General features: G+C 33.9%; 2 protein-coding genes across 2 annotated transcripts; both read right to left on the reverse strand.

Moving 5' to 3' along the window:
• Positions 1-1,370: 1,370 nt before the first annotated feature.
• Positions 1,371-4,824, reverse strand: LOC133290814 (CBL-interacting protein kinase 2-like). Its single transcript, XM_061488929.1, has 2 exons — positions 4,611-4,824; positions 1,371-3,505 (listed from the first exon to the last, which is right to left on the reverse strand). The coding sequence occupies exon 2, from the start codon at positions 3,055-3,057 to the stop codon at positions 1,651-1,653; it is 1,407 nt and encodes a 468-aa protein (XP_061344913.1). The 5' UTR covers positions 3,058-3,505; positions 4,611-4,824; the 3' UTR covers positions 1,371-1,650.
• Positions 4,825-6,188: 1,364 nt separating this feature from the next.
• On the reverse strand, positions 6,189-10,575 carry LOC133290813 (uncharacterized). Its single transcript, XM_061488928.1, has 6 exons — positions 10,487-10,575; positions 9,873-9,971; positions 8,758-8,903; positions 8,143-8,337; positions 7,402-7,461; positions 6,189-6,536 (listed from the first exon to the last, which is right to left on the reverse strand). Exons 2-6 carry the CDS (start codon positions 9,964-9,966, stop codon positions 6,372-6,374), a joined length of 660 nt encoding a protein of 219 aa, XP_061344912.1. The 5' UTR covers positions 9,967-9,971; positions 10,487-10,575; the 3' UTR covers positions 6,189-6,371.
• Between the last annotated feature and the right edge of the window lie 2,682 nt (positions 10,576-13,257).

Raw genomic sequence — 13,257 nt, forward strand, 5'->3', positions numbered from 1 at the left:
GTGTTGTTGATTGTATATTTTGTTTGGATAAATTTTTGTTATCTTATTTTTTTAAACAGGCTAAACAAGGCTTTTATTTTTTGTAAATGAGCCAAGCCACATGATGATATTATATTCGTAACAGGTAACAGGCTAAGGCCAGTCTGACACATTTGAACACAGGCTCGGCCCATTAAGACCAAAGCTCAGCTCGGCTCGGCTCGGCAACACCCCTGCATGCAAGCATACACAGGCGAAGTTAAATAAGTATTCACATAATCACCAAAAAGTTTTTCCGTATTTTATTTGCATAAAAAATGTTTAGCTCAATTGACATTTTAGTAACTGCTTGAGCATAATAGCCGTGGTAAGCAGGTGTTTCTCCTCAAGACCATAACCAATAGAATTGCTAAGAAGTATGTTTTTCTTCTTTAAAATTAGTTTTTCTTCTTCTTTCAAAATCGTAAATACCCACCTAAATCAAGATTATATCCAATAATATCTCAAGTGTTTGTATCCTCGACCTAATAGTCTAGGAAAGATCAAGATAGTGGTAGCACCACCTTATATAATGACCATCCCAATATCCAACTATTGTAGTATATGAAACGTTTGATATCTGCCACCAATGACCGAAACCCATTATTGGCTAACCATAAGTGGCACAAACTACTCGAGCAAGCTCAAATGACGAATTTTATGTTTCTTACTTGAACTATAAGTCACCTCATATATGCGGTATGCCTTTCATCTTTTACTTTGGGTGGCTGCAATGACACCCAATAACATGGCCAGTGGCTAGCTTAAGCATTCCACTTTCTATAATTGCAGCACCAAATTGATAATCCATTCATGAAGGACCCAAATAGAGCTCAGGCTTCTTTTGTTAGAAAGAAAAAGATTATCTATATGCATTTACTTAATGGGGTTTAAGCTTTTAGAAAAAAATTAAATTAAATTAACGTAGCATTACATCTTTATGAACAAGTGAGTCGAGACCAAGAGTTTGTTCCTTGTCATTTATATTTCTTCTAAATAAAATTTTCAGCACAAGATATAGAAGGCTTGTGCATTATTAATGCTTAAACTCTAAAAGACTTTTAATGAGAGACTCTATAAGAAATACAAAACTATTTATATATCTAAACATAATAATTTAAGCTTTTGCAAGTTAATTTATGACTATTCCTACCATTAGCCAGAGTTGCTGATAAAGCAATGGAAACATAGGGAAAGGTACATCAATTTAAGGTTTTTGGACAAGAACATTATAAGCTGCTCCTACAAATTAATAATCTTAAAAAAAGAAATTTATAAATTAAAATTGACCGTGCTTGATTTTCATAGTCCATATAAATAAGGGAACCTAAATAGTGTAACAGAGAAAGACAAGGTCAAGCAGTTTTATTTCAAGAGGGAACATAGGCAGCTGTCAAGGTATGCTAATAGAGTTACTGCAAGTTCCTAATGCTTACCATTTAAGCTGCAAAATCCAAATGCCATTTCCAACATAGTCAATAGATAAAGAACAAAAGACCCAAATGTTCAAACATAACTATTAATTAGGCAAGTTGAGCAACTATCCGAACATGCTTAACCACCTTATTCTATGAAAAACTATAATGAAGAAAAACACAACATACAAAAAGGAATTTAGGGACATCATATTCATTACAAAGTTGGTTGTGATACAAGCTCTGATATGCCAGAATGAGAAGGCTGTTCCTCTTTCTGTACTACTCCATGTTGCAATTGTTGTGGTTGTTCTCCTTGCCAGGTCCAAACAATGTCCTTAAGTGCAGGCCTAACATCTTGTTTCAAAAGCTTTTGGTACTCCAATGTATCTCCACTGGACTTTTTTAACTCCACCAAATGGAAAACCGGGGTGATCTCAAAAATCTCTGCATCAATACCCAAAGGCCCTTTCCTTCCTCCCTTGGAACCTTCCAACTTGAACAAACCTCCATCTTTCTTCTTCACTTTAAGCCGAAGCCGCTTACAGATCTCTTCTAACTTGGATATGATAATTGAGGCAGGCTTGTTAGATGTGAACCGCACTTCTTTCTTTTGATCAGTCTCCTCAAACAAACCGGACAAGTCAAAACCTGATGAAAAGGATATGATATCAAAAGCATTTAAATTACAAGGTTTTGATAGTTCATGCTTTGACTCTTCAGCAGGACCCCCATTCTCACAAGCTCCAAAAACTCCATCAGCATCCAGAGGAGCTAGTTCTTTGTCTTTGTTGTCAGTAACAGTTGGATTCTCAAGCCCCTTTCTGAACCAAGAATTTTCCATAATTTTTGCCAATGATATCCTGGTCTTTGGGTTTGGATCCAAGATTTTGGACAATAACCTGCGTACTTCTGGTGCAAACCAGTTAGGACATTTGAATTCTGCCTTACCAATCTTCCTATACATCTCCATCAGATTTGAATCTCTAAAAGGAAGAAAACCTGCCAATAGAACATACAAGATCACCCCACATGACCATATATCAGCTTTGGTCCCATCATAACCCTTTCTGTTGATCACTTCTGGAGCAACATAGGCTGGGGTACCACATGTAGTATGGAGCAATCCGTCTTGGTGCTTAGACTCAGCAAGAGCACTTAACCCAAAATCTGAGACCTTCAAATTTCCATTTTCATCCAATAGAAGATTTTCTGGTTTTAAATCGCGGTGACATACACCTCTGCTATGGCAGTAGTCAACAGCACTGATCAATTGCTGAAAATATCTCCTAGCATCGTCTTGCTTGAGCTTTCCTTTGGATACCTTGGCGAAGAGCTCACCACCTTTTACATACTCCATGACAAAGTATATTTTGGTTTTGCTGGCCATTACCTCATAAAGCTCAACCACATGTGGATGCCTGATTAGTCTCATCACTGAAATTTCACGCTTAATCTGATCAATCATCCCAACTTTCAAAACCTTCTCTTTGTCAACAACTTTAATGGCCACACTCATGCCAGTTATAATGTTCCTTGCATGATATACCTTTGCAAAGGTTCCTTGGCCTAGTAATCTCCCTAGTTCATATCTTTGCATAAGAACATTTCCTTTCTGTTCCATTTCTATTACAACTTTTTGCACAAAACTAATGCTAATATCAATAGTACCAAGAACAGGCAATTATGTGGCCAAAAGCAGGAAAATGGTTCTCAAGAAATTCAAAGCTCAACCGTCTTCACAAACATCATGTTTGGAAATCACACAATGGCTGAGATTTCTAGCCACCTCAGTTACTTGAGCACAAAGTAGATATGGGCAGTGGACTAAACACCCAATCTCGTCAAGGATGAACAAGGGTAGCTCAAATGGAGGTACAACCTCAATAGCTTCAGAGAAGGAGTTTTTGACCATCAAGCACATCTTTCAGCATTCCCTGATTTTGTGATGACACTAGAGAAAGCTGAAGAATATGGGCTTCTTAAAACTTTTGTAGAACAATCAAGGAATAAAGCAGTACCTGGTTAACCTTTTAATTACAAAGCAGCAGAATATATAATGAAAGGCACACCTGAAAGAAAGACGAGCAAATTCAATAAGTAAACTCAATCAAAATCTTGCTAAATAAATTACATGAAACTTTTATGTGCAAAACCAACATAAGATACTAAAGGCACTAACTAAATTAAGAATAGGTAAGACTAATCTTTATTTTGTAATATTTATAACTCCCTTCAGATGCCATTCTTTAACAATCTCAACCGCAAGAGACTAAAACAAGTGGTAAAAATCCAAAAACCAAAAAGTATTAAGTGCATCAATTACAGTTCTCTCAAGTAGTCTAGTTGTTTATAGAGATTTTACCAATAAATGGTTCATGACAAAGAAAAAGAAAAACAAGTGAAAACAAAAGTGGAAGCATACTTCACTTGTAAAAAGGATAAAAACGTCCCATCAAGCAAAATAAATTCAGAATTAAAGATCTTTTCCATTTCCACTGTATTACCTCATTGTTGTCAATGTGATGGTTTGTGATATGCCCTTAATTTTCTAAAAATGGGAGAAATATTCTACGAGGTTGAAAACAGGCAATATAACTATAACAGGGTTGGCAAACGTTTCTATAAGCATGTCATTCCACTTTCCATTATAATCATGACATAGGTTTGGCAATCTATCTAGCTATTTTCATGCTTTTTTCCCATGTAATAAATGAAAAAATTAAATTAAACCAAAATCCTCAAACGAATAAGATGAAAAAATAAAAATGAAAAATGAAAAATATAAAACACCCCCACACAAAAAAAGGAGAGAAATAGATGCGAGATTATCACATACTAACTCATCAGAATAACAATCATCCAACTAGTTATAACCAATAATGTTTCATGCATGATAAAAATCATGACTTTTTTTTTTTGTCTTAAAGATGAACACATCTTAATTTTCAAGAACGTATCCAAATCCATATTCGAAAAGCATAAAATATGAGGCTTAGATACAGTGGTGAACGATTTTTCTCGGGAAACAAATCGCGAGAAAGAATTCAGAAATAAAGTTCAAAACTTTAAGGCAATCAAAATATGGGTATTCAAAGAAAGAGAAGAATAAAGATCCAAAAAAAAAAAAATCAGAAAACATGCAGAAGAAAATTGATATGGGTATTCTCAATTTACCTGCTAAATGACTCGAGATGTAATTTTGTACTCGGTGTTCTCTGTTTGTGAGTGCAATGAAGTGGAAGAAGACGTAACCAGAGTTATAACTTGAAACATGTAAGAGAAGAAAGACAATTTGCCATCGAGTTTTTATAAGAGTGGAAATTCGAGAATAAGAGAATATTCTAACGCTCTAAGCTCCTTCTTACAACTCAAATGATTAGACGCAATATTAATATAATACAAGGGATTAATGATTATGTAGGCAATAATTTTGCTGCTTGATTGGTCAGAGTTGTTGGGACATGGGACAATGAATCTGAATTTGAAAAATGATGCTTCGCTGAACATCATTCAACCTTCGAACGACAACAAAGCATAATTGGTTTTCTCGAGAGTTCCAAATTACCCAATGACGGTGTTACACGATGCGTTAGACAGTACCATCTCCGCTAACTAGGTACAGCCTTCCCGTGTTACGTTCGTAAACAGGTGTGAGATTCATTTGTGACCGGACACGTATGACGTTATGATTAGTGGTGACGCTGGACATGTTCACAGGGCGGGGACCACGTTATTCTTTTGGAATCTAGCAGACTGGAATTACCGATTCGCCCTTAGTATCATGCATGGGCAGTCCCAAATAGGTGCACCGTGCACGTCTTTTCATCATTGGAATATTCTTTTTCTTTTCTTTTTTTTTAATTAGTTTTTCTTTTTCTATTTGTCTTTTGGAATTTTGACAGTGTTGTCTTGAGAAAGAAGAGAGAAATGGACGTGTTGGGGAGAAAGTGACCATTTTGCCACGCTTCACCAAATTATTTACCAGACTGTCACGTGAACAGTAAAAATTCCTGAAATGCCACGCGGCATAATTCGCTACACTGTGCAGCGAATTATGTTTGCAAATAATTCTCTACACAGTGTAGCGAAATATGCAGTGTCAGGCTGCACAGTCAGCAAAAATGACACGTGTCAAGCTGGCAGCATAACAGACATAATTCGCTACACCCCAGTGAATTACTGTCAGCTTGACACGTGTCATTTTGCTGACTGTGCAGCCTGACACTGCATAATTCGCTACACTATGTAGCGAATTATTTGCAAACATAATTCGCTGCACCGTGTAGTGAATTATGCCGCGTGGCATTCCAGGAATTTTTACTGTTCGCGTGGCAGTCTGGTAAATAATTTGGTGAAGCGTGGCAAAATGGTCACTCTCCCCGCGTTTGGTACTCAACGAGAAAAAGGAATAAAAATAAATAAATCTTAATACTCAGAGAATAAAAGGAAAATGAAAAGAAAAGAAAAAGGTTGGTTTTCACTTCTTAGATGATAGCAAAGAAGAAAGAAATAAAGCAAAGAAATATTATTTTCATATATAGTTAAATAAAAAAATAAAATAAAAAAGATTTCTTATCATATTAAACCATGAACATATCACTTTGGTGATAAAATTATTATGTAGTTATTATTTCTGATTTATAATAGTTTTAATTAAAAAAAAAAAAACTCCAGTACATAAGACTCTCTAAATTTTTTAGGATTAGGGATAAGGGTTAATTATAAGTAACTTTGCCTATACAATTTTAAAAATGAAGAAATACATATAATATAAAGTTGGCATTTCAGAATTATAATCTTTGACATTTAATGAGAGTAGCTGTTGTAGAGCAACTGCACATATAGATACAAGCTCTTTGATTTTTTAATAGATATAGCAGCAGCACAACTAAAGCAATAAGCCTCAATAAATCCTTTAGAACTCTTCTCCCATGATTAAGAATCAGAAAGCAAGGGTTTTTCCTCCATGATTGAGGCTTCCTGGCTAACTACAGTGGGAGCTGGGCAAGCATGTAATTCAGTGCATATATCTGCTGTCTTCAGGAACTTCTCTGCATTAACAAGGAACAAAGGTCCATACTCGAAAACCATCGTTTTGCACTGCAAACAATTTGATTATTATGAGAAAATCTTATATAAACATGGAAGAATTGGTTATGAAAATTATGTTTTCATGCACTTTCCATATGGCACTGCAAAGTTTCTCTTTGTTGTACAAGTGTATTAGCCTTGTAGGGAAGAAGTAGCTCAAGTGGCATCAAGTCTATTTGGAGATTGTTTGATCAAGGGAACTAATATCTTATCCCTCCTACATGAGATCTTAGACCTCTATTGTAAAGCGCAAAGGGCAAAACCCAGTGCACAACTTTCCCCGACTTGTAAGGATAAGGATGAGTGTCTATTGTAAGTTGTCTTACCCTCGCATTTTTGCAAAAAGACAGTTTCCAAGGCTCTATGTTGGGGTTCCATTTGCAAGGTATGAGACTTAGAGTCCCACATTAGTTGTATGGACAACTAATGTGGAGTTTATAAGATCTTGGGCACTCTCACCCTTTGAGCTAGCTTTTGGGGTAGTGCATCTCAAGGTCTCATCACTCTACTGTAGCACAAAAAAATAAATAAATAATACCCTATCCAATTCCTACAATGAGGTTTGTCCTAGTATCTGCAATAATTGTAGTAGTACGGTTTCACCTCCAGATGGTGCACAGAGAATAGAGTCATAAATTTTCACACTAGAGTTCAAAATTATTGACTAGGTAAGGATTCTGCCCATGAGGACTATTACTACAAGAAAAGTAATGTGGGTCTAACTATGATATTTTAGTCAACTGGATAAAAGTATGAAACTTCATTTTATGGAATCAAAGGATAGATTCCATGCAACATGATGTTTAAGAATGCAAGAGTAATTCAATAAATAAGAGAGGAAAAGAAACATGGGAATTTCTCAGATTTTTCTCACCTCCTTCTTTAACTTCTCCATGGAATTGCACATCTTCAATAGTGTCTCCACTATCTCTAGCTGAAGTTTTATAACAAATTGTTAGTTTTATATTCAACAAAAGGTGATCAAAACCAAAGGGAGGAACTAGGATTAAGTCGTCGGAGAGGGGCCAAAACAAAAATAGTAGGAAGGCTTTTAAGAAAAACTGAAAGTTTTGAGGGTCGTGCCAAGTGTTCATTTTATAAGAAATAAACTAAAGCCCACGAAAACTTCATAGACTTAAAAAATCTTTTATGGGGGGGTAATGTAGGTCCCTCCCCAGGCTGCAAGCCGAGTCCTTCCATAAAACCATTAATTACACTACTAGTAAATAGTTCAAGGAAGATCTTTCACTATATTTTCAATTCAAAACTCAAACATTGATAATAGGTCTCTTTATTATTTTTGCAAATCCATCATTCTTATAACAAAAGATGGCGGAAATATTCATTACATATTGTATATTAAAATATTGTGCCTATGATTCCATATGCTACATCCATACCATACCATAATCAAATTCCTTTTTCTGTTTGACAGCAGACCATAGGCTTTCCCAAAAAAAAAAAAAAAAAAGTCTAATTTGCAGGTATATGAAAAGTATGCAACAACCATTTGGGGTAGATGAAAGTCAGGTGTGGAACTTGAAAATGTATAAAAACTCTCTTCTTATCAAGGAGGGATAAGATATCTTTTACATCAGCAGGTTAAATTACTAACCTTAGTGTCAGGATCCTTCAATTTAACTAGCAAGGCTGAAACAGCATCTTTGCAAAAGCCACAGCTATTTCCTTGAACTAGTGAAGGAATATTTGCAGATCGACAGAAGTTGATCCTTTTGCATAGTTCTCCAGGCTGAGCAGAAGCTATTTCTAAGAAGAATTGGGGAGCATAGTAATCCACCAATTCTATGCACTGTGCAATACAGAATAAACAGAGATAAGTAAATAGGGTCTGATATGTTCTGATTCACTCACATTCACATCAACATCAACATCAACATCAACAACACCTTTATCCCAAATTTCACTCACATTCACATATACTCTAAAAATTCCTATAAAGTGCTGATAATTGTCCCACTATTATGTCTTAAATCACTCATTTTTCCATGTTTCACCAAAGAAAGTTCACGGTTCAACAAAAACTGGGCTGTGTTATCGGTTTATGAGAACTAAAATATGCATAATTATCATATTTGTAAAAAAAACTTTGCCCAAAATGTTGGTATAATATTAAACAGCATAACAGGAAATTAAAGTCAATTTTTGCAACAACTGAGAACAACTACACCATCTAAACAACTTCACAACAGATCCAGGAAAGGAGACCAACCTGATGCTTGAAAGAGAACAGCGTGTAGCAAATATTGTGAAGGGCATCAATGATCTCACTCTGGGTCTGGTTATCATTTAGAAAATCAAGTGCCTCAGCAGTATATTCCTCACAAAGTGCACACACATCTGGTTTTCTCTTTAATTCTGCATATGGAAGATATGTCAACAAGATAAATTACTGATGCTGAATTTGTATTTGAAAATTCTAACTGTAATCAACAGAAATTGTTCTTGTAAGTAAAAGTGTCAAGATTTACGCATGATGTTCAACCAAGCCACATTTTTGCTTCAGTGGTCTAATGAAAACTAAGGCATAGACGTTATATTTTTGACAAAATTGGGACCCTTAGTACTAAACTTAAGAAAAGTGCTTGAATTTGAAAAATTCATCTATATTTCATTCATACTATTTTATCTAAAGGAATGGTAAATCTATGAATTTGACACTCATTAGTAAAGCTTAAGGGAAGAAATGCCATGTTAGGATGGGTCTTCCTTTCCTATCAAATGAACATAAGAAGCTCTGCAAATTAACCAGAGCAATTCAACCAACTAAGTTTGATGAACATAAATGTTCTATACAACCAGACAGAGCCCAGATTGGAGGAATACTGGGGTGACAGGCCACACCCCAAAAAAAAAAGAAAAAAGAAAAAAAGAAAAAAGAAAAAAAGAAAAAGAAAAGAAAGATAAGAAAAGAAAGATAAATGTTTTCAAAAAAATAAAAGAAAGATAAAAAAACATCAGAATAGATATTAGGGACAACATTAGCAATCTATTTCTATTCCAAAGCAGATATCATTTTAACACTGGATATTTTGGCCTGTCAGAATGGCTCATCTGAAAGGTTTGTACTACAATAATATTACATTATTATTCTTCATCCCATTCCTTTGGCCACTCCTCTCATTTTACAATACCTACTAATCATAATGCCATGTCTCAATCCTTAAAAACTATAAATTTTCCACAACACTCTTCAATTCAATACAAGCTAAACTTTTACAAATTACTAGTAGCCAGCATTTTCTTTTCCTTGTTTTCCATTTATGGTTAAATAATTTATAAACCTTCTAAGATTGATGAGAACAATTTCAGTCAACAATATGTTACCAGAGTTTGCTGTGTTTGCAGCTAGCTCTCTTGCATTACAAGCCCAAGCAGCACCCAATATAATGAGAAATAAAAGCCCCCTTCTTTCCTCCATGGCACCTGTAACAAGCACTCCAAAAACCAATGTTAACTTCCATCAGAGAAAAGCCAGGAACCAATAAAAATTCAAGAGCTATTCCAAAGATATATATAGTGAACTTTGAACTGAAATGAATACATGCACATATCTTCAACAATATGATAGAAACTTATGCAAAACAATTAAGAGATTTATCAATTAAATATTCTTCATTTAGAGATTTATAATAATAATATACACCGAGTTGGAGTATACGTTAATGCAAAACACAATGATAAAGCACGCACAAAGATAATAACGTGTGGACAGAAACTTATCTGAAAGCAATACCAATTAAGATAACAACAGAAAATAAATCAGTGCAATCACATGATCAGCAAAAAAAAAAAAAAAAAAAAACCCATTTGTTCATATTGAAATCAGAAAGAGAGACAGAGCGAGATATCAATTCTAATAATGAAAAAAAAAAGGTGGCAAAAGTTATGATTTATAGTAAACGACACATGAATGAAGAAGAAGAAGAAAGGAAGAATACCTCTTGGAGAAGAAGAGAAGAGGAGGGTAACAAAGAATGGTGGTTCTGACTCCCAATGTCGTTTTTATTTTTATTTTTTACCTTTTCCCTGTTCCTAATCGGTGTTTCCTATATTTTATTTTGAAATAGATATTGTTATTTGTTACTATTAATCTCATCATTATATCTTAACTGATTTTTTTGATAATCAATGGTTATCATTTATTATGAATTAATAATTGATTCATGAAAAAAATAATCATTGGTTCGTAAAAATTAACAGTAAAGAGATAATAATAACATTGATAATAACAATATCTTATCTTTTTTACTTTTAGTAAAAATTTCACATTTTTTTTAAATTATCGTGCAATTTCAAAATGATATTATTTTGAAACTTAAAATTATTTGTATTTTTCTTTTACTAAACTTTAAAATGATATTTTTTTATCTTTTATTGCATGAGAAATATTATTTTTGAAAAAAAATCATAAAATAACTAATATTTGAAATGACATAAAGTTATGTAGGGGTGGCAATATGGGTTGAGCCCGGCGGGTCAACCCGCCAACCCGCCAAAACGGGGCGGGTTGGGTTGAGATTTTCAACCCACCAACCCACCTCAACCCGCCCCGCCTAGAAGTGGGTCAAAACGGGTTCAACCCGCCGCGGGGCGGGTTGACCCGCCGGGTTTTAAATTTTTTTATTTTTTTTTATTTTTTTTTATTTTTTTACAATTAGGTAGTATTTCATTAGTATTTAAATTTTTGTGATATTCAATTTTTTTTTTATCTTAGTACTTTCTAGAAAAAATAAAGAATAACTATTTTATTTATGACAAATGTTATCTATTTATAAATTCCTAAAGAATGTTTGACAAATATTAGTATACATTTAAGATTGAAACTAAAAAAAATATAGAGAAGTGTGAAATAAAATAAAATAATATTAAAAAAATTCATAAAATATAATTTATTTTTGAATTTTAATTAAATTTTTTTTAATTGGCGGGTTGGTGGGTTGACCCGTCAACCCGCCAACCCACCATAAAACGGGGTGGGTTCATTTTTACAACCCATATTTTTTGGCGGGTCAACCCGTCCCGCCCCGTTTTTGGCGGGTTGGTGGCGGGGCGGGGCGGGTCGGGGCGGGTCAACCCAAATTGCCACCCCTTTAGTTATGTCATTTAAGAAAGCGATAAACACAAAATAATTTTTTTTATTTAAAATTTAAATTAAAAAAACTATTCACTTTCTCTCTCTCATTATTTCTATATTTTTGTGTCTATCTCTTTTCTACATAACTTATGTCATTTAAAATGACAAACACCAAACCCTATATATATATATATCCAAAAACTCCTCCAAGATAACTCTAAAAAATTTAGGCCTGTTTGATTGTGTTATGATTTATTTGTTCTTAAAACTGTTTTGTAAAATAATTACGAAGATAAGTGTTTTCTGTATTTTTTTATTTTAAAAATTAAAAATCAAAATAAAAACAATTCAGGTGTGTTCTCAAATTTCATTTTAAAAATAAAAAATAGTTACAATTTTTTTTTTCTAAAACAGAACTTATCAAACGGGTATTTTTATTTATTTTTATTTTGAAAGTTAAATTAAAAAAAAAACAATATTCAAGGCCCATTTATTTATTTTTGTCGGTAATTTCATCGATTTGGATGAGATTAAGGCTACCACTATTTTACATTACGTTTGGAAGAAATATATTTTACATACCACTATTTTACACCGACACGGGATATAGGATATGACACAACACGTTACTTCGACACATTAATTTTAAAAAATATTAAATTTCGACACGTTAGGACACATTTTGATATTATATAATATTTTAACTGTTGTAGTGTATATTATATTTAATATTCAATAATTTAATAAAAAATAAATCTAAACTTATAATACCCATCAATTTTGCAAAGAAACATAAGATATCAAAATATTTATATTAAACTCAATAAAATAGTAATCGTAATCTAACGAATCTAATAGTTTGAACTCAAAATACAACTCAACATAATTTTTGAATCTTTTTTGAGTCTTTGCAACGAGTATTGGAGTGTCGGGAAGTATCGGTGAGTGTCGGACACGATACGTCAAGAATTTTGAAGTGTCGATGCTATTCATTTCACATATTTTTTTCGTTTTTAAACAACTCATCTCAAGTATCCAATCTAACCGTGAGATTACACGGAAATAAATAGGCTTTTTGACCCTTTTGCCCCTAATTAATTAATTAATAATCAATTTGCCCCTGATCAAGAACTATCCACCAACCTGCCCCCTTTTAGTCGACTACCTTGCTGTTTTAGTCGAGCAAATGGTCAATCTTCAGAAAGTGGACTACCGCAAATTTAGTCGACTAAAAAATCATCTTAATCGACTACATTTTTGGGATATTTAGTCGACTAAGTAACGATATTTAGTCGACTAAATATCGACGGATTTGTTTTTTAAAAACACCCCATTCGGCAGAGGGGGAGTAGGATGACCTAATCGACTAAGGAGGCGGCCCAAACCCCAAATCCGCAGGAGCAGCTGAAGAACGCTCCAAACCCTTCCCTTAGGCGTGTGGATTGCCCCCAAATTTGGTCCAAATCGTGAAATCTGAAGGATAGGTAAGGTTTCTTAACTTGCATTGTGTTTTAGGTTTAGGAATTTTTTGTATTTGTTTGTTGTCCGAATTTGTGAACTCTAATCAAAGCGTTTGTTGTAGGTTTTGTAACCCTAATCTACTAAGGTTTATTTTTTTGCATTGTGTGAATTTTT

Source organism: Gastrolobium bilobum, unplaced genomic scaffold (assembly GCF_033153095.1).
Source record: "Gastrolobium bilobum isolate Gb01-03AN ecotype WA unplaced genomic scaffold, APGP_CSIRO_Gbil_v1 utg168317, whole genome shotgun sequence".
Lineage (NCBI taxonomy): Eukaryota > Viridiplantae > Streptophyta > Magnoliopsida > Fabales > Fabaceae > Gastrolobium > Gastrolobium bilobum.

Coding starts and splice junctions, on each gene's coding strand:
- LOC133290814 (XM_061488929.1), bottom strand. CDS start 3,057: ATGGAACAGAAAGGAAATGTTCTTATGCAAAGATATGAACTAGGGAGA.
- LOC133290813 (XM_061488928.1), bottom strand. CDS start 9,966: ATGGAGGAAAGAAGGGGGCTTTTATTTCTCATTATATTGGGTGCTGCT. Junction 8,904..9,872: donor TGCAAACACAGCAAACTCTG/GTAACATATTGT, acceptor TTCCATATGCAG/AATTAAAGAGAAAACCAGAT. Junction 6,537..7,401: donor TGGAGAAGTTAAAGAAGGAG/GTGAGAAAAATC, acceptor AATTGTTTGCAG/TGCAAAACGATGGTTTTCGA.